The sequence below is a fragment of the Elephantulus edwardii genome, unplaced genomic scaffold (genome assembly GCF_000299155.1).
Source record: "Elephantulus edwardii isolate Elephantulus edwardi_28Jun2011 unplaced genomic scaffold, EleEdw1.0 scaffold00038, whole genome shotgun sequence".
NCBI classification, from domain to species: Eukaryota; Metazoa; Chordata; class Mammalia; order Macroscelidea; family Macroscelididae; genus Elephantulus; species Elephantulus edwardii.
The window spans coordinates 11554303-11579793 of record NW_006399788.1 but is presented as its reverse complement, the minus strand read 5'-3'; the positions used below and the strand labels follow the sequence as shown (position 1 = coordinate 11579793).

The following is a 25491-nucleotide window of genomic DNA, read 5'->3' as shown; positions in this document are numbered from 1 at the left end:
CATTCTACAACAGTGGCATCATGCAGTATTTGTCCTTTTGTGACTGAGATATTTTACCATTAGATCGTGCTCTGGTGCTTTCTCTGCAATGACCTGGGACTTGCTCAGGTTCCAGTCTTTTCTCTTGAACTTGCTAGTTCGGTTCTCATTGTCCTCTCTGAGGACATCTTCAACTCTGGCACCTGAAGAGGCTCTGCGCTCAAAAAGGGGCTCCAGGATGGACCTAGCAGTCAAGCACAGGACAAAACGACAAGACAATGGGTCACCCGAAAGTCAACATTTAGTGTGTAATAAGCAGAAGTTATGACTCATTTCTACACTTGAATTTCCAAACTCTGAAATAAGTATCTCAAGATAGAGAGATAAGACTTCCAGAATATTAGATGGAAATTATTCGAGGAAAAAAGTGGCTTTATCACATGGAAAAGCACAGACAGATTCTGTATAAAGCATCATATTAATATGTGGCTTTATATAACAGAAAAATGCTCCAGAGTCAAACAGCCAGAGTTCAAAGGCTAGCTACACTTACTTGGGTGACCTTCAGCAGATAACCTTTCTATATCTCAGTTTCCTTATCTGTGAAATAGGATTAATAATAGTATCTACTTGTTTGTTACAAAATGCTTAGATCATCTGTGTTTGCTAATTCCAATGGTAGTTCAAGCATTATATTAAAAATGGATTTGGTTAATAATTAGCACACTTTTAAAAATAATCAAAGGATATAAACAGGTTTTTAATTAAAAAAAATTCTTCTACATGTCCTTGAGAGGGAGAGAGACAAAGAGAAAGAGAGAGAAAGACTCTGTTACTAGTTATTAAATACATAAAATTAAAATAAGGTAAACTGGGGGAGTAACTGGAAAAAAGACTTTAAAATTTTATTAATGAAAATAATACTGCTGATGCCCCACTCAAAGGCTGTACACAGCTTTGCACATAGACACACCTCTGCTATAAAACTTTTTTTAAATGTTGTGCTTCTAACTAGAAATGTGACTTCTGAGAATTTTTACTAATAAAACTTTTTTTAAAAGTTGTGCTTCTAACTAGAAATGTGACTTCCGAGAATTTTTACTAATGAATGATTAGAAAATCAATGTGAAAATGTTTGCTTCAATTTTAAGTACTAAAGACGCATTTTATACTGATATAATCTAAATATTTTAGATTAAAATTAATGTTTCTTTATTATAATGTACTGCAGAAATAATGGAATAACTTAAATAGTCTATAGTAGGAGAAGAATTAATTATGATACACTTAAACGATGCAATGGTATGAAACCAACAAAAATTATAACTGACAATAATATATAACAATATGGAAATGAGCATGTACAATTATGAAGGCTTAGTAAAGTGGCCACACTATACTATAAATACCGATATGTGAAAACATAATATAAGAAAGGCTAATTACTTGATTTCCAATTATGAGGCCATCTTGGCATGTTATTTTTTCTGATTAACCACAACACCAGGGCTCCTCATAATTCATGTATAATTAAGCAATTACAAATAAACATTGATTAAACCAACCTGACTTATATTTAGTATTACTTTAAAAACTCTGTTGTTATGTGCCGTTGAGTGAAGTATGATTCATAGTAACCCAATGAACAAAAGACCTGAACCCTGTTCTGTCCCTGTTCTGTCCTGCGGCATCCTCACACTTCCTGACACACAGGAGCCCACTGCAGCAGTCACTGTGTCATTCCACCTGGTTGAGGGTCTTCCTTTCCTTCGCTGACCCTCCACCCTTCTCCAAGGAATAGCACTTTCTACTATTATTATGTCCAAAGATGGGAGACACAGCCTCATCATTCTTGCCTCCAAAGAGTACTATGGCTGTACCCTCTCCAAGACATATTTGTTTTCTTGGCCAGCTTTGGGATGTTCAGTGCTCTTCTCCAACACCACAGTTCTAAGGTGCCAATTCTTTCTCTGTCATCCTTATTCACTATCCAGGTCTGAGATGCATAGCTAGTAATCAAAAGACTATGGCCTGAATCAGACGCACCTTAGTCCTCAAACTGACTGATATCATTACTACTCAATAATTTGTAAAGATCCTTAACTGAAGATTTTCCCAGTGCAATGAGTCTCCTTATTTCCTGACTGCTTGTACCAAGGCTGTTAATTGTGGAACCAAGAAAGATGAAGCTGTTGACAATTTAAATCTCCTCTCCATTCAACATGACACTGACGATAGGTCCAGTAGTAAGAATCTTTGTTTTCTTGATATGTGTAAATACTCATTATACATATTAAATTATACAACATGCTACAAAAGGATAGGACACTGTTTTCCCATTTTAATAGCATGTATATTACTTTTTGTTACTACGTAATTGAGCTTTAATAGTTTAATTTAGCCTTGTTGTTGTTGTTGTTATGTGCCGTCGAGTCGTTTGCAACTCACAGCGACCCTATGCACAACAGCCCTAAACCCTGCTCTATCCTGCGCCAACCGCACTGCCTCTGACACACCCATCCCGATTACCCCAGTCACCAAATCAATCCATCTCATAGAGGGTCTTCCCCTCCTGCGCTGTCCCTCCACCCTCCCAAGCATGATGTCCCTCTCCAAGGACCCGTCCCTCCTGGCAACATGTCCAAAGTATGTCAGACGAAGCCCCAGAATCCTTGCCTCCAAGGAGTAGCTTGGTTTAATCCTCTCCAAGATGAATCTGTTTGTTTTCCTGGCAGTCCATGGTACATTCAGTACCCTTCTCCAGTACCACAGCTCAAAGGCGTCCATTCTCCTTCTGTCTTCCCTAGTCATTGTCCAACTCTCTGATGCATAACAAGCGATTGCAAAGACCATGGCCTGTATCAGGAATTTAGCCTTAGGATGCAGTATCTTTGAGAAACAAAATCACAAAACTTTTCTTTTAAAAGTTTCTAGTACTTTAACTCAAAGGCATGTGGGATGGATCCATCAGCTGCTTCCACGGAGAAAGATGGGCTATCTATACCTCCTAGTATGATTCACACACACTGAAAATGTGCTGGACGGCCGATCAGCTATGAGTCAGTTTCAACTGGTCAGAGATGAGTTTAGTCAAGTACCTTAAAATTTCCCACATTCTCGCATGTAAATATCAACTTAGTAAAATATAATTTTAAAATAGCATTTTTAGACTTAGAAGTCACCTATAGATCCACTCCTTTAATGTAGCTTAAATTTGAACACATGGAAAGATATTCCATGTATCGGAATACCACCAAAAAGACCATCTAAAATTAGTCTACAAATTTAACTTCAGTCCAGCAAAACGTTGTTGTTGTTGGTAAGTAAGAAGATTTCTTGGGGCTGGAAGAAGCTTTTATCACAGCACTAACAAGTCACTCCACAAGTTCATATGGAAACAAATTAGAAAAAAATTAACCATACTCATTTTGAAATGGACACCTAGAAGTGAAAAAACTGTATCTTTTAAATATATTGTAAGTAAAACTACATGGCAATGGTGTATGAATGGTTTACAAAACAGAAAGCCCATAAATACACTAACATACATATAGGGATTTAATTTTTTAAAAATGCTTGTTCACTAAATGCTATGGGAAAACTGAGTAGTCATTTGGGGGGAAAATGAACTTAGCTTTAAACTTCATATCTTATAATGCAGTAAATTACAATGAATCACATTTAATTGTGAGTAATAAAAATGTAAAATCAGAAAAGAAAAATAATCTTTGTAATCTCAGTGTAGAGGGAAGACTTTATTATGGCATAAAATCCAGAAGTCACCACATCAACTAGTGATTTGTGGATGGCATTTAATAAATCAGTACAGCAAAAGAAAAATATTAAAAGCAAACTCTAATATAAGAAGGCAGAAAAAGATATTTCCACTCACAGGCAAACAGCCAAAAATCCAGTTTAAAAAAACCAAACAAAAACGGCAAAAATTGTATGATCACAGTTCACAGATAAGAAGAGACAAATGGCTCCTCAACAAATAAAAAAAAGATACTTAGCTTCATATAAAATAACTATCAGATTGGCAGAAATTAAAAAGATTGAAAATATACTGGGGTGGCAAATGTATGATGGTTCCTTTAGTATATTTTAAACATTTTATTTCTTTTTTAATGAAAAGATAATACAAACACAAGATGTATATTATGTTAGGTGGTGGTTGTTATGTGCTGTCAAGTCGTCTGCGACTCATAGCAACCCTACATACAATAGCTCTGAACTCTGCTCTATCATGTGCCAAACTTACTGTCTCTGACACATGTACCATCATTACCCAGTCACTGAATCAATCCATTTCATGAGGGTCTTCCTCTCTTGTTCTGTCCCTCTCCAAGGACTGGTCTCTTCTTACAACATACCCCAAGTACGTTAGACAAAGCCTCAGGATCTTTGCCTCCAAGTCCAGATCTTCTCTAGGATGAAACTGTTTGTTCTCCTAGCAGTCCATGGTGTATATTCAATATTATTCTCTAGCACAACAGCTCAAAGGCATCAATTCTCCTTATATCATCCCTAGTTATTGTCCAGCTTTCTGACGCATACTAACATACCAAGTAACTGCAAAGACTGTGTGGATCAGGCACACCTCAGTCTCAAGACTGACATCACTGTTCTTCAGTACTCTGGAGAGGTTCTTGACAAGAAGCTTTCCCAATACCATTTGTCCTTTGATTTCCTGGCTGCTGGTACCAAGAGTGTTGATTGTAGAGCCAGCAAACTAAAGCTGTTAACATTCTCAATCTCTTCACTATCATGATGCTGCCAACTGGTCCAATGTTGTGAGAATCTTTGTTTTCTTGATGTTGAGTTTCAATCCATATTGAAGGCTGCAGTCCTTGACCTTCCTGTACCAAGCGCGTTAGTTTCAGCCAGCAGGGTTATGTCATCTCTGTAACACAGGTTGTTGATGAGTCTTCCTCCAATCCTGATGCCACATTCCTCCTCACAGAGCCCAGCCTCCTAGATGATCTGTTCTGCATATAGATTGAAAAGATGATAGGACACATCCCTGATGTACACCTTTCCTGATCTTCAACCATGCAGTGTTTCCTTGCTCTGTTCCAACGACTGCCTCCTGGTCCAAGTATAGGTTTTGCATAAGTGTTCCGGGATTCCCACTTTTCTCAGAGTTAGCCACAGATTGTTGTGATCCACACAGTCAAATACCTTTGCACAGTCAATGAAACACAGATAGGCATTCTTCTGGTAATCTCTGCTTTCAGCCAAGATTCATCTAACAATAGTTATAATATCCCTGTTGTTGTTGTTATGTGCCATCAAGTCACCTGCAACTCATAACGACCCTATGTACAACAGCCCTAAATCCTGCTCTATCCTGTTCCAATCTCACTGTCTCTGACACACCCACCCTGATTATCTCAGTCACTGAAATCAATCCACCTCATAGCGGGTCTTCCTCTCCTGCGCTATCTCTCCACCCTCCCAAGCATGATGTCCTTCTCCAAGGACTGGTCCCTCCTCGCAACATGTCCAAAGTATGTCAGATGAAGCTTCAGAATCCATGCCTCCAAGGAGCAGCCTGGTTTAACCCTCTCTGGGATGAACCCGTTCATTTTCTTAGCAGTCCATGGTATATTCAATAGTCTTCTCCAGTGCCATAGCTCAAAGGCATCATTTCTCCTTCTAGCCTCCCTAATCATTGTCCAACTCTCTGATGCATAGCAAGTGACTGCAAAGACCATGGCCTGTATCAGGCGCACCTTAGTCTCCAGAATGATGTCACTGCTCTTCAGTACTTTAGAGGTCGCTAACATGAGACGTTTCAATCACAATGCATCTTTTCATTTCCTGGCTGTTGGTGTCAAGAGTGTTGACTATGGAGCCAAGCAAACTAAAGCTGTTTAACAATCTCAATCCCTTCACCATCCATCCTGATGCTGCCAACTGGCCCAGTGGTGAGAATCTTTGTTTTCTTAATATTGAGACTCAATCCATATTGAAGGCTGCAGTCCTTGATCTTTTGCAACAAGCGTGGCCCCAGGAATTGATGGGATACCAATTGACGCATTTCAACTAACAGATGCTGCCTTAGATGTACTCACCAAGTTGTGCCAAGAAATCTGGAGGACAACCACTGACTGGAAGAGATATCTGTTCTCATTCCAAAGAAAGGTGATTCAACAGAGTGTGGAAATTATCAAATAATATCATTAATATCACATGTAAGCAAGATTCTGCTAAAGATTATCCAAAAATGACTGCAGCAACACATCAACAGAGAACTGCCAGAAATGCATTCTTGAGATAGCATCACAAATCCCTCAGCACTAGGCTCCTAGACCTCCTTCCAAGATATGGTCAGTGGAAAAAGCAGGAGAGACAGCACTAAATTTTATCACTTGCATAAGAACGTGTGTAAGAGAATAAATATATAAAGAGCTCCTGAGGGGTCAACAAGAACCTGAAGGCTACCATCAGCTGCTTCCTGGGACTGACACCAGAACTGAGGAATTAACACCTTGAGGATTCTGACACCTCAATCAGGAATTGAGGCAAGCTGTATCCTAATACACATCTTGTAATTATATTATCTTTTCATTAAATAAATAAAAATTTTAAAAAATATTTTGAAAAATGGAAATGATGAAAAATATGTCAAGGACTGTAACTGAATATGACAGAAATAAAACAGTACATGATAGGGTGCTAGGAGTAAGTATATTTTTTCCTCTTTGTTTCATTTTAGTAACTGTTGTTATTATTTTAAAAATTTGATATATTTCTTATGAGGAAGACAAGGAGAATGACCCCAAGGTTGTTGTTACTCATGCACTATGAATCCTTTTCCCCATGAGAATAATATTGTTTTTCTCAAGAGAATGATGAGTCTGTTTCTGTCAAGTCTAACTCTGGTGCCTATCAGAAATATTAATAAGGCGCTATCCCACCCTTCGGGGAGATCAACACTCAATCCCTTACCCATCAGATCCAGGTCTGGAAGGCGCATTATCCGATGAGTTTGAAGAGGTGGAAATCACAGAGGAGGTCACAGAGGTGATGGACAGTCTCCGCAGCGTGGACGACATGATGTAGGGCAGTACAATTGACCCAGTACGACTTTGCTTCCTGTCAGTCAAGTTGGGAGGCTGGAGAGACATGGCCCTGCCTAGTGAGCTGGGAAGGAAGTCAGCCAACGTGAACCAGCACAGCTGCCCTGTTGGTTCATTGCTAGTGCCCCTTAGTCTAGGCTAACACCCCTCTCACTGGCTGGTCGCAGATACGTCAAATCCCACCACTCAGTTAGTGATGTAATGGAGGTTAAGCTAGGGATTTGAACTGAATTAGTGGCTCTGTGGGAGAAAGACCCAGCAATCTCCTTCCATAATGGTTATAACCACAGGAAAACTCTACAGGGTAGGTCCTCTTTGCATGGGGTGTCACTATGAGCTCGAATGGCCTTGATGGAATCCAAAATCAACCCAATCCCTACTCAATAAAACTCTAGGGCTAAAGATTTCTGTGTTTTCATAAGTGCACAGGTGACTCTGATGCTCACTCATATTTGAGAACTATGCAATACGATGATGACTCAAGATCATCAATAGCTGAACAGGGTACCTTGCTCTGACCCCTAGTGCATTCATGCCCTAACATTATTACCACGACTCCTTTACCTTCTAAAAAACTATCAATGTCAGAAAAGGTCGAAGAGACAAGAAAAATCATGAAGGTGATTTGAACAACGCCTACCAGAGTTATGACCCCATAGAGCTTTTCTACTTTGTCCTTGAGTTCCCGGAAGCAAGAAGACAACCGATCATGCAGTGGCTTGAGCTGCTCCGTCAGCTTCTCCCCATGGATGCGGATCCCTTCTGTTAGTAGAGGCATCTAGAGAAGAGGGAATAAAAACAATGAAAAGTGGTTAGAAAGAGGAACAGTTCTGATTTAGGGGTTCGGGATGAGGGCAGCTGAACAGGAAACCTGGCATAGAGAACATGATCCAATCAGAATGCTACTTCTCAGTTTAGGGCTATGGACCGAACTCACTCATATCAATAACCCAGAGCAACACACACAATAATGACAGTCTGGTTCCTAGACTAGGGGAAGGCTGACAGATCGGGTAAATGCAACCAAGTGCTGGGATATTTTTCGGGTGATCAACGAAAAGATAGGTTTAAACCTTAGGAAGGATGTGATGGCTGCATTTTCTATCAGTGAGGACTGATAGCTAGAGAACAGTGAGATGCACATCTGGCCCAGGAACCTATTGAGAAAGTCCCTCCCAATGTCAGAGTGCTATACAGCTGAGCACTATTCCTAGGACTTGGTTGTTTTGCTCCTACCTTGAGTCCCACCTAAAAGGATATGAGAATTCTATCGTGGTTTGTTGGTTTTGGGTTCTTTTTTTTTAAAAAAAAAACAAACAAAACAAACAGCCAACCACCTGAAAGGAGGCCTGCAGATTTAAACCCTAGAGAACATCCTGTTCATGGGATGCACTGGCAAGCCGGCCAGGTATACATCCTCCTGGTGACATACCTGTAATGCTATGAGTCGCTTTAGCAGCTCAACCTTCTCCTGGTCTTCTGGATGCTCCTGCAAGTACTTTTCTGTAAAAAAAGCCTAAAACCAGAAAATATGCAAGCATTCCTTAGATCACATGTCTGCTTAGGTATTATTCTTAACAACCCCTCCTCCATATTAATTAAGTAATAGCCACAAAGTAAAATGTCATTCAATTATATGTTAATATGTTAATTCATGTCCCAAAGAAATAAAAAATTAAGTACATAAAAAATTCTAAAGAGGACAAAATTAATCCGCACAAGATGTTAATTTTTTGCTCTAGTAATGACACAGATGAAACACATTTCCTGTCCCATGTAAAGTGAGAATTATTATCTGTTCTTTCTTATACCTCTGTTCCAAAAGACTATTTTGAGAACACAGAAGGGAGAGAGATATAAAAATGTCTTAAAGGCATTAAATGTGAATTGCCCTTCTTATAGATTTCAATGCTATGCAACCCATAGCATAATACTGATAAATATTCATAGTCTCCCTTTACTCAATTAAGGCACAGAAATATGGGCTCTGGAAATCAAGTTCAAGTTCAAATTCAAATGGTATACACAGGTCTTAGTATTTTAAAGACAGTAGTCATTAGCAAAGAAAAATAGAAGACTTCAAGTAAACATTTCCAACAAAACAGGTGTTGTTATATTTTCTTCCTATACTTTAGCCTTTATTCCTGAAGTGCTTACAAAGAACAAATTTTCAAAGATTCCCCCCTTATTCTTTCGTTCCAGTACCTTGAAACCCAAGAGTTCCTAAAACCATAAAGCATGGTTATGAAAGTTATCATTCCAATTTGTGTAGAAATTTGCATCGATGTTTGCATCCTCATGCTTCTGACACACAAGAGCTCATTGCGGCAGTCACCGTATCAATCCACCTAACCTAAGGTCTTTTTCTTCACTGCCAACCCTCCACCCTTCCTGTTGCTAGGAAAGGCTATTCCTTGGAGGGGGACATCATGCTTGGAAAGGTGGAGGGTCAGCAAAAGAGAGGAAGATCCTCAACCAGATGGGTTGACACAGTGACTACAGCAATGAGCTTGCGTGCATCAGAGGTCGTGAGGCTGGCACAGGATAAAACAAGGTTCAGATCTGTTGTTCCAGGGTCACTGTGAGTTATACTCCGCTCAACAGCACTTAACGACAACATACAGGATAAGACTGAGATCTGTTCTTCCAAGGGTAGTTAGGAGTTATACTCGAATTGATGGCACTTAACAATAACCATAACATACAGGATCAAACTGACAACAGTTTCATGAAAAACCAAGATAGGAATCTTACAGGGCAGGTCAGTTATAATGAGGAGTAACTCAAAAAAGGAAGGTGAAAAGGAAGCCTGCATAACTTGAAGTATGCAATCAGTCACTGAACTGGAAGTGCAGGAACTGTTAACTTGTAACTGTTCTGTTGTATATATTCTCAAAACAACAAATAAAAAACACATTTTCAAAAGTGGAATGTGAAATAGATCTCCTGTATTAGGGATGTCCTAACAGGCTCCTCAACTGGTGCAATGTTAGTTATTGCTAGGTGACATGGAGTTGGATCAACTCATAGTCACTGCATGTACAACAGAAACAAACTGCCCAATAGTGAGCAAATCTGACACTCTCTGCAGTGTGTCGGCCCACTGCTGCAGTCACAGTGTCAGTCCATTCCACTGAAGGTGTTTTTCCTATTCACTCCCCTCTCCTTTCCAAGCATGATGTCTTTCTCTAAGGACTAGTCTCTCCTAAATAATATTCTCAAATAATTTTTTGGGGGGTTGCAAAAGGTCATGGACATTAATGAAATTAATGAGTCTAACTTTTTCTTATGCTTAGTATGTGTAATCAGACATTCATTAAAAATGCCCATTTGTATTTTAAGCCAAACATCCTGAAACTGACATGTCTATCTTTCCATCCATACTTTACTTTTCATTTTCATTAGAAGACTGTTACACTGGTTCACCTTGTATGAAAATGATGTTATTTTTCTTACTTTACTTTTGTAATAATCATTCTAAAGGGCACACCATTTTTCTTATTTTATTTTTGTTAACAGTCATTCTAACGGGCACACAGGGAGCTCTCAGGTGGCTTAGTGCTGCCAACTCAAAGGCAGGTGGTGGTCTGAACCCACCAGCTGCTCCAACGTGAAAGAGGAGCAGTCTCCTTTTGTGCACTTTACAGCGTCTCGTAACCCTCTGAAGGGTCAGCGATGAATTGGTTCCTACTCGAAGGACACAAAACAACACAGTGATAACCAGCACACAGGGACCTCTGGTGACGACATCCATAGGGAACCACGCTGCTAACCTAAAGGTGGCACCTCTCTGGCTGTTTGAATCCACCAGTGGCTCCTTGGGAGAAAGATGGACCAAGTTTGAATATTTGAGATTAGGGGCATTCTGTACAAGTGAACATTTGGGAAAAGACACCAAAATTTCTATCAGCTCATTTAAAAAGAAAAAACACAAGTAAAATAAGAAAATAAAGAAATCAATCCCTTGAGTAGTAAAAAAATAAATAAATAAATAAAAAATCCTGTGTCATGAGTATTATTTTCATGCTGACTTCACACTGTGACACCAGCAACTGTAACTGAAACTTAACATGTGCAAACCAGACTTTCCCTCAGGTGTTGAAGCCTTCCCAGCTGCTAACCACAGTTAGAACAGTGCAGTGACAGAGAACTGCCAGAAGTTCAAGTTGGGTTTAGAAGAGGCCATGGCACCAGGGATATCACTGCTGGTGTCAGATAGATTTTGCCTGAATGGAGAGTATCAGAAGAATGTCTATTTGTGTTTTATTGATTACTCAGAGGCATATGACCGTGTAGATCATAAAAAACTATGGCTAGCTTTGAAAAGAGTGGCAATTCCAGAACACATAATTATGCTTATATGAAATATATACCTAGAGTAAGAAGCTATTGTCCAACCAAAGCAAAAGAACACTTTAAACACATGGTTTAAAATCAGAAAAGGTGTGCACCAGGATTGTATTCTCTCTCCATATCTAGTTAATCTGTATGTTAAGAAAATCATATGAGAGACTGGACTTTATGTAGAAGAGTGTGGCATCAGGATTGAAGGAAGCCTCATCAATTACCTGCATTATGCCAAAGACATTATTTTGCTTGCTGAAAGTGAAGAGGACCTGAAGTGCCCGCTGTAGAGAATCAGGGACTGTAACCTTCACTATGGATTTTGTATCAATATCAAGAAAACAAAATCTTCACCACTGGCCCAATAGACAAGATCATGATAGATGGAGAAAAAAACTGAAATTGTTGCAGATTTCATCTTGCTTGGTTTCATGGTCAACAGCCTTGGTATCAGTAGTCAGGAGATCAGGAGACATACAGTATTGGAAACATCTGCTGTCAGGGACCTCCCCAAAGTCCAAAAGAGCAATGATGTCAATTTAAAGACTAAAGTAGTCCTGATTGAGCCACACTCTTTCCAACTGCCTACTATGCCTCTATCTTAAAGCTGAACAAGGAATAAGGATAACAGGTGAAGAACTGATTCAAGTTGTGGTGCTGGAGAGGAGTGCTGAATATCCCATGGACTGCCAAATAAACAGACAGATATGTTTTGGAAAAAGTGCAACCAGAATATTCCTTGGAGAATGACGGTTGAGAGATTCTTCTTTGGAAAGGGATATCATGCTTGGAAAGGTGGAAGGTTGGCAGAGGAGAAGAAGGCCTTCAAGGAGATGGATAGATGCAGTGTCTGCAGCAATGCACTCAAATGTGTTGAGGATGGTAAGGATGGCACAGGATAGGATACAATTCAGAGCTGCCGGTCGTACTCGACTTGATGGCACGTAACAACAACAAGCACAGACAAAGAGAAGGTCGGCAAACTAAAGGGCAAAAAGAGGAAAGTGAGCCCTACAGCAGCAGCACAGTGCAGGCATGAGGCTTGTGGGGTTCCTGAGACCCAGCCCACCTTCTCATAGTTGGAATATCCCCCCATGACGGCCGGGTCCACAATGCCGTTGAGCAGCATGGAGAGTGGATGCACAGAGAGGGAGCGGTCCCAGGCGTGCTGCTGAACACAGTTGCTAATCTTCTCGTTGGTGAGCTCCATGGTTTCTATGGCATTTTCCAAAGGGCTGATTTCCTCCTGAGAGACGAGAAGCATAAGACGAGGACACTTTGTAAGCAAACACTGAAAAAAGCCTAAGTATGCTTTTCAAACAGTATCAATTATCTACCAAGTATCAAACAATTAAGCTCTGCAGTCTTGTTTATGTTTATTAAATTGCCATACTTTTTTTGATTGGTATTAGTAAGTTAAGTCCATGATGGACAGTGTTTGATGGAGCTCTCTGATTAAAAGAAGCTTGGAAGCAGGAGTGGCATCCACTTCCATAATAGCTTGCCTCCAGAAACCCTATGAACCTGGAGAAAGGATGAAAGTCACGCCAAGTGTTGAGGACTTTCGTTCATAGAGTCTCTATGAGTCGCCTATGACTTGACAGCACTTAACAACAACAACAACAACAACAGCATCAGTAAGTTGCAAAATAAGCTGTTTCTTCTACAAAATATAATGACTTAAAATCTGGTACTCCTGTAGGTACTATTCCTTGAGAAGTTTCTATAGAAAGTCTAAGAAGAAAAGTCGGAGCAACAGTGATGACTATTCTCTGGATAAAGCTGCCACAGGAATTTTTTACAAGAGTTATGACAAGGAGTAGCAGACTGTAGTCATAGCTACAAAAATAATGAAGATACAATTAATGTCTGGGAAGAGCAAACGGGTTTAGTGAGATCTGAAGACACATACATGAAGCCAATTCAATATGACTCTTCCTGCTGTTGTTAGGTGCCGTTAAGTCAAGTCTGCCTCACAGCGACCCTAGGTAAAACAAAACTAAGTAACTCATTGCTGGTGAGTCAGAACTGACTCATAGTTGACGTGCCAGAGTTTTTAGAGGCTACAGATCGTACAGGAAGAGACTGACCATTTTTTTCCTGCTAAGCAGAGTTTGTGGATTCTAACCACATACCTCTGAGTGAGGCAGCACAACTCCTTACCCACTATGCCACCAGGACTCCCCATGAGGAGGGAAGTGCATTAGAAATATGTCCATGGTGCTATGGGTACAGAGAAAGGGCATTTAACTGGACCAGCTTTAGTGTTCAAGAGAAGGTTTCCTGGAGAAGCTGGTACCTGAACTGAATGACAGTACAAGGTGGGAATGGAAGGAGATGAGGTACAGTCAAGTCAATAAGCCCTGTCCATGTGAGCTGAATGAAGCATGGCACTAGGGAACAACAAAGGTTTTCTGCTCAGAGTGTTACGGTCAGTCAGGTTTATGCTAGAGAATTCACATTCTATGGCAGTGAGCAAAAGTGCACTTCAGAGGGTAAAACAGGGAGGCCAATTAGGCTTTTCCAATAGTAACACCACCAGAGATGAATGAGGGACCAGAAACAGGGCAGCAGAAGCAAGGGGGCTAGAAACAAAGAAACCAGTTTTAATTATTACTAAGGAAGTAAAACAGGCTGCCTTTGGGGGGCAATAAAGAGGGAGGCGTGTTAGATGACCAGTGATGTGATTAGCTGAGAATAAAAGAGGAAAGGTTTTGGGAAGGAGGAATGTGATTGACAGGAAACTCAAAAGAGACATTCCAAAATTATTTTCAGGCCCACTGGGGAGACAACACTCATTTGGTCATAAAGGACTCATTCACTATGAGTAACCTTTAGGGTTGGTATTGTAACATCAGTTTTATACAGAGCTCTATTATACAAGCAAGCCTTTTATTTCTCTTGAAAAATGAAGTTAGCCAGAGGAGGCTGGCCAAACTAGTGAGAACCGGAGGGGGAATCTAACAAAGGCAGTTATTATACTTGGAGACAGAGATTTTTTTTTTCTGAGTTGCAACTTTGAAATGACTCACTGTTGAAATGTGTTTGACTTCGAACCACTTGAGGATCCCAGGGAAGGTATACGCGGTCGTATACGTGGTCCTTTCAATCCACATGGTCTGGTGTGAAGAAGAAAAACATGTTGTTCCCAGAGGGAAAAAAAAGCAAAATTCCTTGGCTTATTTCAGTGAGATTTTGCCTCTGAAGGCCTCCTTCATATAATATAAGTGGGACAAATGTTCTCATAAAACTTTAGGGCTTTGAGTATATTAAGTTGAAAAGGATGATGTACTCAAACCCCCTCCCTCACTCCACAAATGACAGACTGGAGGTCTCGGGAGGCAGGACTTGCCCTTGTGATGCTGACTGGTCCAGAAACAGAGCCGGTTTCTGGACTCAGGACAGAGTTTACTACTGATCTGAAACTGTTGTCTAGGTATAAGCCTAAGTATAAGCAGCCTCCAGTCTTAAGAGATGCCACCAGTTTTGCAGTGTGGGCTGTCCACACGTGAGGCCTCTGTTGTAGATAACAATTCTACTTTGTGAGAGTGAAAGGTGTGGACTCACAGCAAATTCATTATCGGGATCCTTTTCTCCTTTCCGGAATGGCCGGGAGTATCTGAACTGCTGCACTTCATTGGCTCTGTAGTAACTGTGAAAGGAAGCAACAGTGCTGTATTTTCCCTCAGCAAGCACTCCCTATTCTGACGTCCCCATCCACAACCTGCATTTTACTCACTGAGCTATCATAAAACTAGAGAATCTTTACCCTGGACGTTTAGACAGTGTACAGTTTGATGGTATTTCACATTGTAAACACTCTCGCAAGCCACAGCTCATGACTTAGAATGTGATCTCATGTGGAAAGTTTCAAATCAGTTCTAGCAACTCCAGTAGAAGGTGAGCTACCCACTCAGTGAAAGCTGCTCCGTAGAAATAAGGTGGTCAGCCAGCTCAGAGTGAAATTCCTGATTTCTGTCTACAAAACCAAAAACGAAACAAGTAGTCTCTTTCAGTCACTCACTAACCTCTTAGGACATTGAAATGGGAGAAATATTTAAGTCTTGCAAACAGTAATAAATTAAAGGGTTTGGCGACGATGTCTTCAGAAGTAAAGTGAATGAGGGCGACAAAGGTTTAGGAAAGAACCCACTTACTTTAAGATCTGCTCAGGAACGGGTTTGTCCTTATAGCTGGGCGGTAGGCTCATGACGGGCTTTACAGTGAAGCACTGCATGTCTGAGGAAATTGTTAAGGAAGGGACGGACTGGGATGGCTTTGCAAACTGAGCTCACCACCTGCTTCTCCTGTTCACAGAAGAAGTGGCATGCTCACCACTCATTCCATGATCCAAGTCACTGAGACTACAGTGAAAATGACGATCTCTAATGCATTACCGAAATGTTTTGTTAATTATGTAATTCTAGCACAGTTTTGACTGGATACCTGACAAGTTAAGTTTGCCACAGGCAAATAAATTCCCATAAACCAAATCTGCTGTCATTGATTTCAACTCACAGTGACCCCACATGTATGAGAGAAAGTGCCACAGGGTTTATAGTGAGTTTTTGGAAATAGATCATCCTGTCTCTCTTTGGAGGCACCTCTGGGTAGACTCAAAGCTCTAACCTTGTGATTGGCAGCTGAGTGCTTAAGTGTTTGTACAATCCAAGGACTCTGTCACAGGAAAATAGACGTTGATAAAATATCAGGAAGTAGGTAACTAGAAATTTTTATAAACAATTATTTTTGGACAAACATCTGTATGGCACTGCTGACTCTAAAGCAGGTAAATAAAGAAAGGTAATAAGCATTTCCTTTCTCTTTGGACACCATTTGTTTATGGAGCACCATGTTGTTGTTGTTGTTAAGTGCCGTTGAGTCACAGGCGACTTATAGTGACCCTATGAAGGAGAGTCCTCGATGCTTGGGTGCCTTTCATCCTCTCTCCAGGTTCATAGGGTTTCTGGAGGCAAGCTATTATGGAAGTGGATGCCACTCCTCCTTCCAAGCTTGTAAAACAGGTAATAAATAAAGGTAATAAGCATTTCCTTTCTCTTTGGACACCATTTGTTCATGGAGCACCATAGTTGGATAATATTTAGAATCATCATGAGTCAGAGGTGACTCAATGGCTATAGGTTTTATAGCTAAGCAACATGCTAAGTAATTGGAATATACTATCTCTAATACACACAACTCTACACAATTTATGTTTAATTAGTCTCCATATATAGCTAAGGAATTTAAGGCTTACAGAGCTTTTTCCAAGCCAAGACTAGAAACCTCTAAAACCAGGGCAGGAATAAGGCTTCCTTCTCTGATTTAATGATCAGATCTTCTTGTTGTTGTTATGTGCCGTCGAGTCGCTTGCGACTCATAGCGACCCTATGTACAACAGCCCTAAACTCCGCTCTGTCCTGTGCCAATCGCGCTGTCTATGACACTCCCATCCCAATTATCCCAGTCACTGAATCAATCCACCTCATAGAGGGCCTTCCTCTCCTGCGCTGTCCCTCCACCCTCCCAAGTATGATGTCCCTCTCCAAGGACCGGTCTCTCCTCACAACACGTCCAAAGAGGTGATTATTTTTTCCTTCCTGCACAGAGATACTGTCAATGCTTCAAAGCATTTAAAGATGGCTTAGTGGTAAAAAATTGCATGGCCAACACAAAAGTACATGGTTTAAATCCACCAGCTGCTTTGCAGGAGAAAGATGGGCCATCAACTCCTGTATGATTAACTGCCTCGGAAGCCCTCTGGAGAGTCAGCTATGACATGACAGTACGGAAAAACAACAATGCACTTCGGTCTACACATAACAGTAACTCTACTGGTGCTTCTCACGGGAAGGCAGCAGATCTGCAGTAGAGCAGAAACACCTGGGACTTGTTATATCTGCAGAGACGGGAGCATCACCAGACCTGCTGAATTGAGCATCACTGCAGATTCTCCACTGGGCTCTGCCTTAATGGTTACATTTTCCACATACAAAATTATCTCTTATTTTGTTGTGATTCTCACAAAAGAACTACTGTGAAAGAAATGTATCCTCCATTTCTAGATAAGGAAACCAGAGTGGAAGGACACAAAATACTTGGGCAAGGTCAGAGGACTAAACAGAAAGCCATTGTGGTATAAAATGAGGACTCTTAAAAGTTCAATTCTTGAACTGTTTTTCATGTACACACACTATCTCTCTCACTCTCTCTTCAACACAAATTGTTTTCTGAACCTCTATAACCCCAGTAGGGAGCTCTGGTGGGTAAGTGGCAAAGAATTGTGCTGCCAACCCAAGGGTGTGTGGTTCAAATCTACCAGCTGTTCCGAGGGAGAAAGAGGAGAAATCTCCACCTGTAGAATTTACTGCCTTTGAAATTCCTCTAGAGGGTCAACTATAGGTTGGTTCTGTCTCCACAGTGCGTAACAGTAACTCCAAAAGGAGTTCTGTTGGCCTAATGGTAAAGAAGTTGCACTACCAATGCAAAGGCAGGCAGTTCAAATCTACCAGTTGCTGCACAAGAGAAAGATGAGCAACATCCTCCCGTGCAGTGTAAGTCCTCTGAGAATCCGCAGCAGGGTCTGCTACTAGTCAGTTCTGACTCAATGGCACTAAAGGTGAGTGAGAACCCTCAAAATAATCTTGAAGGATCTTTTTTCCTCAAACCTCTACTGAGTGATAACTAGTAAAACAGTCTCTTTAGAGGCACGCTTGTCTTCTAGTCTGCTGTTGTTTTCTAAGTATTCTCAATCTACATTTAGGTTAATAGCTAATATTTACTGACATTTTACGAGGTGCTAACTACTGTTTCAAGGTGTGTGTGTGTGTGTGTGTGTACACACACACATATACAAAATTAAGGGAAGATATATAAATATCTACATCTACTATCTATATCTCCCCTTAATCTTTCCAGAGGCATTATTATCATCATCTCCATTTTATAGCGATACTGAGGCACAAAGAAATTAAGCAATTTGCCCAAAGTTACACAGTTAGTGACAAAAATGGGACTCAATTACCCCAGCAGCAGTCCACCTCCAGAGTTCACATTTTTATCTACTTGCCACAATGGCTATTTATCTTACTGTCTACCTAACTTAGAATACTGTTTAAGGTCTTTTTTTTAAAAAAAATAAAATTTTTATTATTATTTTAATGGAAGTTTACAGAAAAGTTGGGTTTTCATTCATTCATTGAGGCTCAATGTCAAGAAGACAAAGATTCTTACCACTGGACCAATTGGCAGCATCAGGATAGATAGTGAAGAGATTGAGATTGTTCACAGATTTAGTTTGCTTGGCTCCACAGTCAACACTCTTCACACCAGTAGCCAGGAAATGAAAAGGCGTATTGCCATGGGAAAATCTGCTATTAGGGACCTCTCCAGAGTACTGAAGAGCAATGGTGTCTCTCTGGAGACTAAGGTGCATTTGATACAGGCCGTGGTCTTTGCTATCACTTGTTATGCATCAGAGAGTTGGACAATGACCAAGGAGAATAGAAGGAGAATTGATGCCTTTGAGCTGTGGTGCTGGAGAAGAGTATTGAATGTACCACGGACTGCCAGACAGATTCATCCTGGAAAGGGTTAAACCGGGTGGCTCCTTGGAGACAAGGATTCTGAGGCTCCGTCTGACATACTTTGGGCATGTTGTAAGGAGGGACCGGTCCTTGGAGAGGGACATCATGCTTGGGAGGTTGGGGGGACAGCGCAGGAGGGGAAGGCCCTCTATGAGGTGGATTGATTTAGTGACTGGGGTAATTGGGATGGGAGTGTCAGAGACAGTGCGGCTGGCACAGGACTGAGCAGAGTTTAGGGCTGTTGTACATAGGGTCGCTATGAGTCGCAAGTAACTAGAGGGCACATAACAACAACAACACATTGTTGTACATTTTCTTCACTCCTCCTCCCCAGTTTACTTTCTTTGTTTTTTTTAAAAATATTCATCACTCATTGTTTTATCGTCATAAGGTCTTTAGGTTGGCACTGAACACTCCAGAAAGCTTTCAAAATAATTTTCTTATTTTTGAACTTTTTTTTTGCCCCTGAGATGGATACTTCAAAAAATCATGGTATAATAAAAAAAGGAGCTACATACATTTACGCACAATCCAGAAACAGAAAGTCTAGACACTCCTCATGCTCTCCACGACACAAAATAAAGTCAAGATTTGCATATCATCTCTTTACCTATTATTACAGCGAAATCTGTGAGCGCCTAAATTTAGTAGAACTGTCTTGTTTTTCTGGATCTCATACATATTTTCTGCCTTTAAAAGGGTGCAATCTTACACCTACATTTGTAGTGGTAGAAACCTATGAGAGGCAGAACTTGATGGGGCTCTTAAATTTTCTGGGACCCCCTGAGTTTTTCACCTTTGACTTGGTGTTCTTGCTATTCCCCCCCCCCCAATCACCATCTTTGTTGTTACTCACTGCTGTCACATAAGGAGTGACTAACAGCTGACCCTCCAAGGGGTTTGCAGGGGCTGTAAATCTCACAGGAGGAGAATGCTCATCTTTTCCTAAGACATGGTTGGTAGATGCAAACTGATTGCCTTTGGGTTGGCAGTGCAATTCCCTAATCACTAGGCAAATTCTCTGACAGGTTTCCACTTTACAGAGATTCCGGCTTTTCCAGTTTCTACTGTTCTTCTTTTTTCCCCCTCTTTTGTGTGTCAAATCAGATCTGACTGGTACAGGAGGAGACTGCCCCTCCTTCTCCAGCAAAGCATCTGGTGGATTCGAACTACATACCTCTAGGACTGCAGTGCAGCTTCTTACCACTAGGTCACAAGAGCTCCCTTCTACTGTACTTCTAAATCCCCAGGTAAGGAATTAAGCATGCAAAGATCTGGCATAAAATAATGAAATGGGTCAGGATGACTATCTGTGATCTGAAGACACATGACATATGTGCATGCACTATGCACTAAAGGGCTGCAAGCCTTAGCATCTCTAGTTTAGCTGGACTTCTACCAGGTTTCAGAGCCTCCGGCCATGTCTCCTGCTGGCAAGGATACACTGCTTCGGGGAGGACTTGATGTCCTCTCCTGGGGGGGTGGTGCTGGTCATCTTCTCGGCATTGGGGAACTGGGTCAGCAGTCGCAGGCTGAAATCTTCTCGTCTCTCATACTCCTTTCCCCGGTAAATGAAGATTTTATTCTGCAGGTCAGAGGCAGAAAAAGTAACAATGAAATATGAAGAGAGAAAGGACACCTGGAGATACTATAACAGAGAAAGCTGCAGCTCTCCAGCCAAAGTTTAATCCACCATCGAGCCTGGCTAAATGTTTATTCCCTGCTCAGCAACAACCCTGGCAAGTCATTGTGGTTTATTTGCAGAGTTAAGCCAGTTACACAAAACACCTTGGGCAAGCACTGCTCACAATATGGTCTGTGGATCACAGCCAGTCTGCAAACGGCTTGTACTAATCAAGAAAATAAGAAATTTGCACCTCAGTGTAAATTGCATCACCAAGTATGCTAGCTGATTCAGTCATATTTGTATATATGAAGGAGGAGTGGCATCCACTTCCGTAACAGCTTGCCTCCGGAAACCCTATGAACCTGAAGAGAGGATGAAAGGCACCCAAGCGTTGAGGACTCTCCTTCATAGGGTCGCTATGAGTCACCTGTGACTTGATGGCACTTAACAACAACAACAAAATATATATATATTCTTTCTTTCCGTTCCGTGGTAAGACTTGATGAGAAGGCAGTCCATTTACATTTGGGTCCTGTCACAGTTTGTGGACCATAGCAGTGTTTGTAATGGCATTGCCTTAGCGAGCTGACAAAATGAAGGGACTTCACTCTCCTGACAAAGTGATGCAGCTGGCAGCATGGCACAGGTAATAAACAGTTCACTGTAACTCCAAAATAGTTCTGATAATCACTGTAGATGGCAACAAGTTTACAAAAAAAGAACTACCTTAAGTTTTTAAAGTCTTCAAATCTAAAATGCAGCCTTTTCCTCCTTAATAAAATGGATTTTTTAAAAAACAGTATCAAAGACATTTCCTAGGCCCCAGACCTGGTAGTCATTTTTCTCACAGCAGCTGCTGCCAACGCAGATGTGACCAACCTTACCCTGGCATCTGCTTATCCGACTACCATCTCAGATGTGTAGTTTGCACTGACAGCCCCTACACAGAATTTACTTTTAAACAAATGGTAGACATACTTGATCTTATGCAATGTTTTTGAAAACCACTTATCTACAACAACAACAAAAACACCCCCAAAAACAAACCCACTTATCTAGGAAAAAAGCACCTGTCCATTTACACAACAAATTGTTCTTGATAAGGAGAACTGCATTTCTGTGTGAGTGTGATAAAAATATTTGACAACTGACAATGGTGAGTATTGTCTGACAGATGTAATTAATGCCACTGACTTGTCCACTTAAAAACTGCGAAATGGCAAATATTTTATCTTATATATTTTTTTATCACAACGTTTTTGTTTTGTTTTTTTTTAAATAAATAAATAGTAGAAAGGGAGCTCTGGTGGCATAGAGGGAAAGGAGGTGTATTGCGAACCCCAAAGCAAGCAGGTCAAATCCACTAGAGGCTCCTCAGGAGAAAAATGGGCAATTTCTTTGTGTGTGATTTATAGTCTCTGAAAACCCACCAGAGGGTCAGCTGTAAGTTGGTTCCGATTCAGCGGAACACAACAGTAGATACTCTGGACTCTTACAGTGATGGGCCCTGCTTTCACAAAACTTATTTTCCAGTGGAGAGAAACAAATAAGTGAAAAAGAATATAAATTCATAAATTTTAGATAACACAAGCTCTGAGAAAGCAACATACTGCCAGACAAAACACTGAAGGCCATAAAAATATCCTAATATTTTGGAAAAGATGATCAGAATTTCCGAAGCTGGGAAAGATCTAAGTCGCTGATGCAGGCGTTCTAACTAGCATTCCAGCACTGAGACACAATTGTGGCTGGCAAGAGATGAGAGCCAGACTCTCGCAAGCAATTCACAAGGATCTCAAGAGCACTGTGCAATCTCGTCTCACTACTTCACTCTTCCCCTTTCTCAACCTGCGCTGGTGTTTCATTTCCCTAGGCTCAAGACCTCTGAACCTCCTCATCTAACATCCTTACGATCTCACTGTACTCTAGTAGTGAAAGGAATAAGCCTTCACTTGGTTTTAGACTTTTGCTCAACTCTGACTTTGGCACTAAAGTCTTTGCATTTTTTCTGAAACCGCAATTTGATTTCACATCCCTACTTCTTTATCCCACTCTCCTGGGTTCATTTTTCTCTACAAAACTAAGTGATTCTTACATTATGTGGTCAGCTCTGTGGCCAAGTTCGAACCCATCAGCTGAAGGAGAACATGGACAGTCTCCTCCAACGTGATTTACAGCCTTAGAAACCCAGGAGGGTCAGCTAGGAGCTGTTTGCAGCTCACTGACAAAGAGTTTGAGTTTTTGAGTTTGATGTTAAATAAAGCAGTATCTCGTCCCATCTGATACACAATCTGGCTTTTTATAACCTTAAACTAGTCAATTTATATACAGCCCTCCAAGTTAGAAAATAAGCTCCCTAATTTCAAGGACACTTTGTTTTGTAACTCTGCCGCCAGGAACACACACACACACACACACACACACACTCACACACACAAAAGAGAGAGTAAAAGGAGTTCAAGAAATATTTGTTCGATGAACAGGTTCATTCCTCCATGATCCTTTCCTTTTCCAGTACTACTGTCGTGGTGAATGAAATCCTGATCCTCCAATTATACAGCATCTTTCATGACACCTCCTCCTTTCTCTCTCAATTATGCAATCCTAAATGCCACTGGCTGCATCACATTTTCACTTCTTTCTAAAGCAGTCACAACCAACTTTGCAAGTCCAGCCTCCACCTCTTACCCAGATACCTGCAGTAATTTCTCTGTGGTCTATCTACAGGTCTTCTACCCATCAACATCATCGGTCTTCCCAGCAAGGTCTGCCCTCAAGGGTGCAGACAGGACAGTCCAGCTGTCCCTGCTCTGGCTGCACTGACCTGCTTTCCTTCCTATGTGTCCGCCATGCCGAGCCTGCTGTTTACTCTGCCTGCAATACTCTTTCTTCTCCCCTTTACCTCAACTCTCAGCTCACTTTTGAGATGGCAGCTGAAGTCTTAAGGTTCTGGAAGTCTTTCATGACTTCTTAAGTAAAAGAATGTAGATAGGTATACATTCCATGCAGTAAGATTTACCCCATGAGTGTGTGTTTCAGAGTTGTGATGAATGGAACCATGACCACCATCGAGATACCGAGTAGCCTGCTCACTGCCAACAATTTCCCCAGGCCTTTGGGGGCATCACCCTCCCCGCGTAACCCTTCAATTTCCTGACAACTGCTGTCTGCCATCTCTATCACACCGCCTGGGCAAGCATGTCACATAAAAAAAATCACAAGAGCATGTAGCTCTTTACGTCTAACTTCTTTCATTTAGCACAACGCACCTCTCATTCATCTATGAGGCTGTGTATATTAAGAGTGGACAGCTTTCTGAGAAGTAGTCCATGGACAGACTGCCATTTGTTTATACTTTAGGAGTACCTGGAGGATGCTAATCATATGCTCAATTGCTAACCAAAAGGTTAAAAGTTTAATTCTCTCCAGGGGTTACCTCAGAAAATGCCTGAAGCTCTCCTTTGGAATAGTTAGTTACTGGAAATCATATGTCCTTCTCTGACACATGGGGTCACCATGACTCAGAGTAGACCCCACAGAAACTGGGTTGTTGTTATTCATTTTAAATTTCTTTTTCACCAGTTGACGATGTATCCAGTCTCTGGTGACTAAGAATAAAGTTGATAAAAACCTCCTCATTGCAGGCTGTTGTGCAAACTCTTTAACTTTTTATTTACTTGGGCAAATATTCCCTGATCATAGACACTTCTAGAACCAAACAGCTTCCTTGGTCACAATTTTTACATTTATTTGTGTCATTATTTATAAAATCCAGGAAGGCAGGGACTATATCTGACTAAAACTGGCATGGAATCTCTCAGTTTTCTTTTCTTCTCCCCACTGTAAAAGTAATATTATAGAAAATTTTGATGGGAAAAAAGTAACAATTTCACTGTTACAATAAAAACTCCTTTGATTTTTATGAAACTCATCCAGTTATGTCCTTAGGATATCTGCTCTCTCAAATCGGCTATGGTTTAAAATCCGATAAACAACCGAGTACACCCAGCCACACTTTTCCTCGGCTTGACCTGTAGTAGCAGACTAATGGAGGTTCTGTGTGGATGGTTCTGTTTTTCCCTTTTCACCCCACCTGGGAAAAGTCATTTTTACTAAAGGTCTGCCAGAGTATCAGTGGTGTCCGGGGCTGTGGGGTGAGGAGAAGGGGAGAGTCCAGCAGTGCAGGAAGTGGCTCCCCTCCCAAACCTCCCACAGCGAGAACATGGGTCCGCAGCTGCTCACACACGGCTGCCCATCTGGAAAAGAGATGAATACACTTCCTCCTTCAGTCGACGTGGCTTAATGGCTGTGGAGACCACACTCAGATTTCTTACCCGTAGGAAAGAAGGAAAGCCCTGTCCGTAGTATCCAACAGCAAAGTATTCAGGCTGAGGTCTCATTGCCTTAATGATGTTCTCATAAAATGAGGCTCTTTTTTTCTGAAAACAAACAAAAAAACCCATTCTGTTGGAAACTTACAAGGACACTGCTGGGAACAAAGGTCAGGCTCTTTGTGTTGCTGTTCTTAGTGTAACACTGAAAGGTCTCTAGAAAACATCCTGTGGACAGAAGTGTTATCTTTTCATGGGATCCAAGTCTTTGAACCCATTCTTCCTGGTTTAGGTACAGTCAATGAAGCAAAGCCAGAATAGACCTGAACTTTTAACATGCAGGTGTACCAAAACACAATGGGGAAAGTTATGGTTTGACATCCTGCTAGAAACATAATTTTATTCTTCAAAAGCAACGACAGCATGTACAACACAGGGCAACCAATCCTCTGACTTCTTGTTAGGTTCCATTGAGCCAAGCACAACTCATAAACCTGCCCTATCCTCTACCATCCTCATCATCTCTGATACAGTTGATC

The 25491-nt window shown here is 41.1% G+C and overlaps 1 protein-coding gene across 1 annotated transcript in view; it reads right to left on the bottom strand.

Annotated features, from left to right (window-relative positions):
* Positions 1–25491, bottom strand: part of DOCK5 (dedicator of cytokinesis 5) — a 242031-nt gene that overhangs the window by 11312 nt on the left and 205228 nt on the right. Inside the window, exons 40-49 of the mRNA XM_006884916.1 lie at positions 24956–25060; positions 20438–20579; positions 15566–15647; positions 14976–15060; positions 14441–14527; positions 12478–12654; positions 8497–8580; positions 7705–7842; positions 6934–7100; positions 58–223 (exon numbers count right to left, since the gene is read on the bottom strand). Of these exons, the coding sequence (XP_006884978.1) occupies positions 58–223; positions 6934–7100; positions 7705–7842; positions 8497–8580; positions 12478–12654; positions 14441–14527; positions 14976–15060; positions 15566–15647; positions 20438–20579; positions 24956–25060 (1233 nt within the window). The remainder of the gene's footprint in view (positions 1–57; positions 224–6933; positions 7101–7704; positions 7843–8496; positions 8581–12477; positions 12655–14440; positions 14528–14975; positions 15061–15565; positions 15648–20437; positions 20580–24955; positions 25061–25491) is intronic.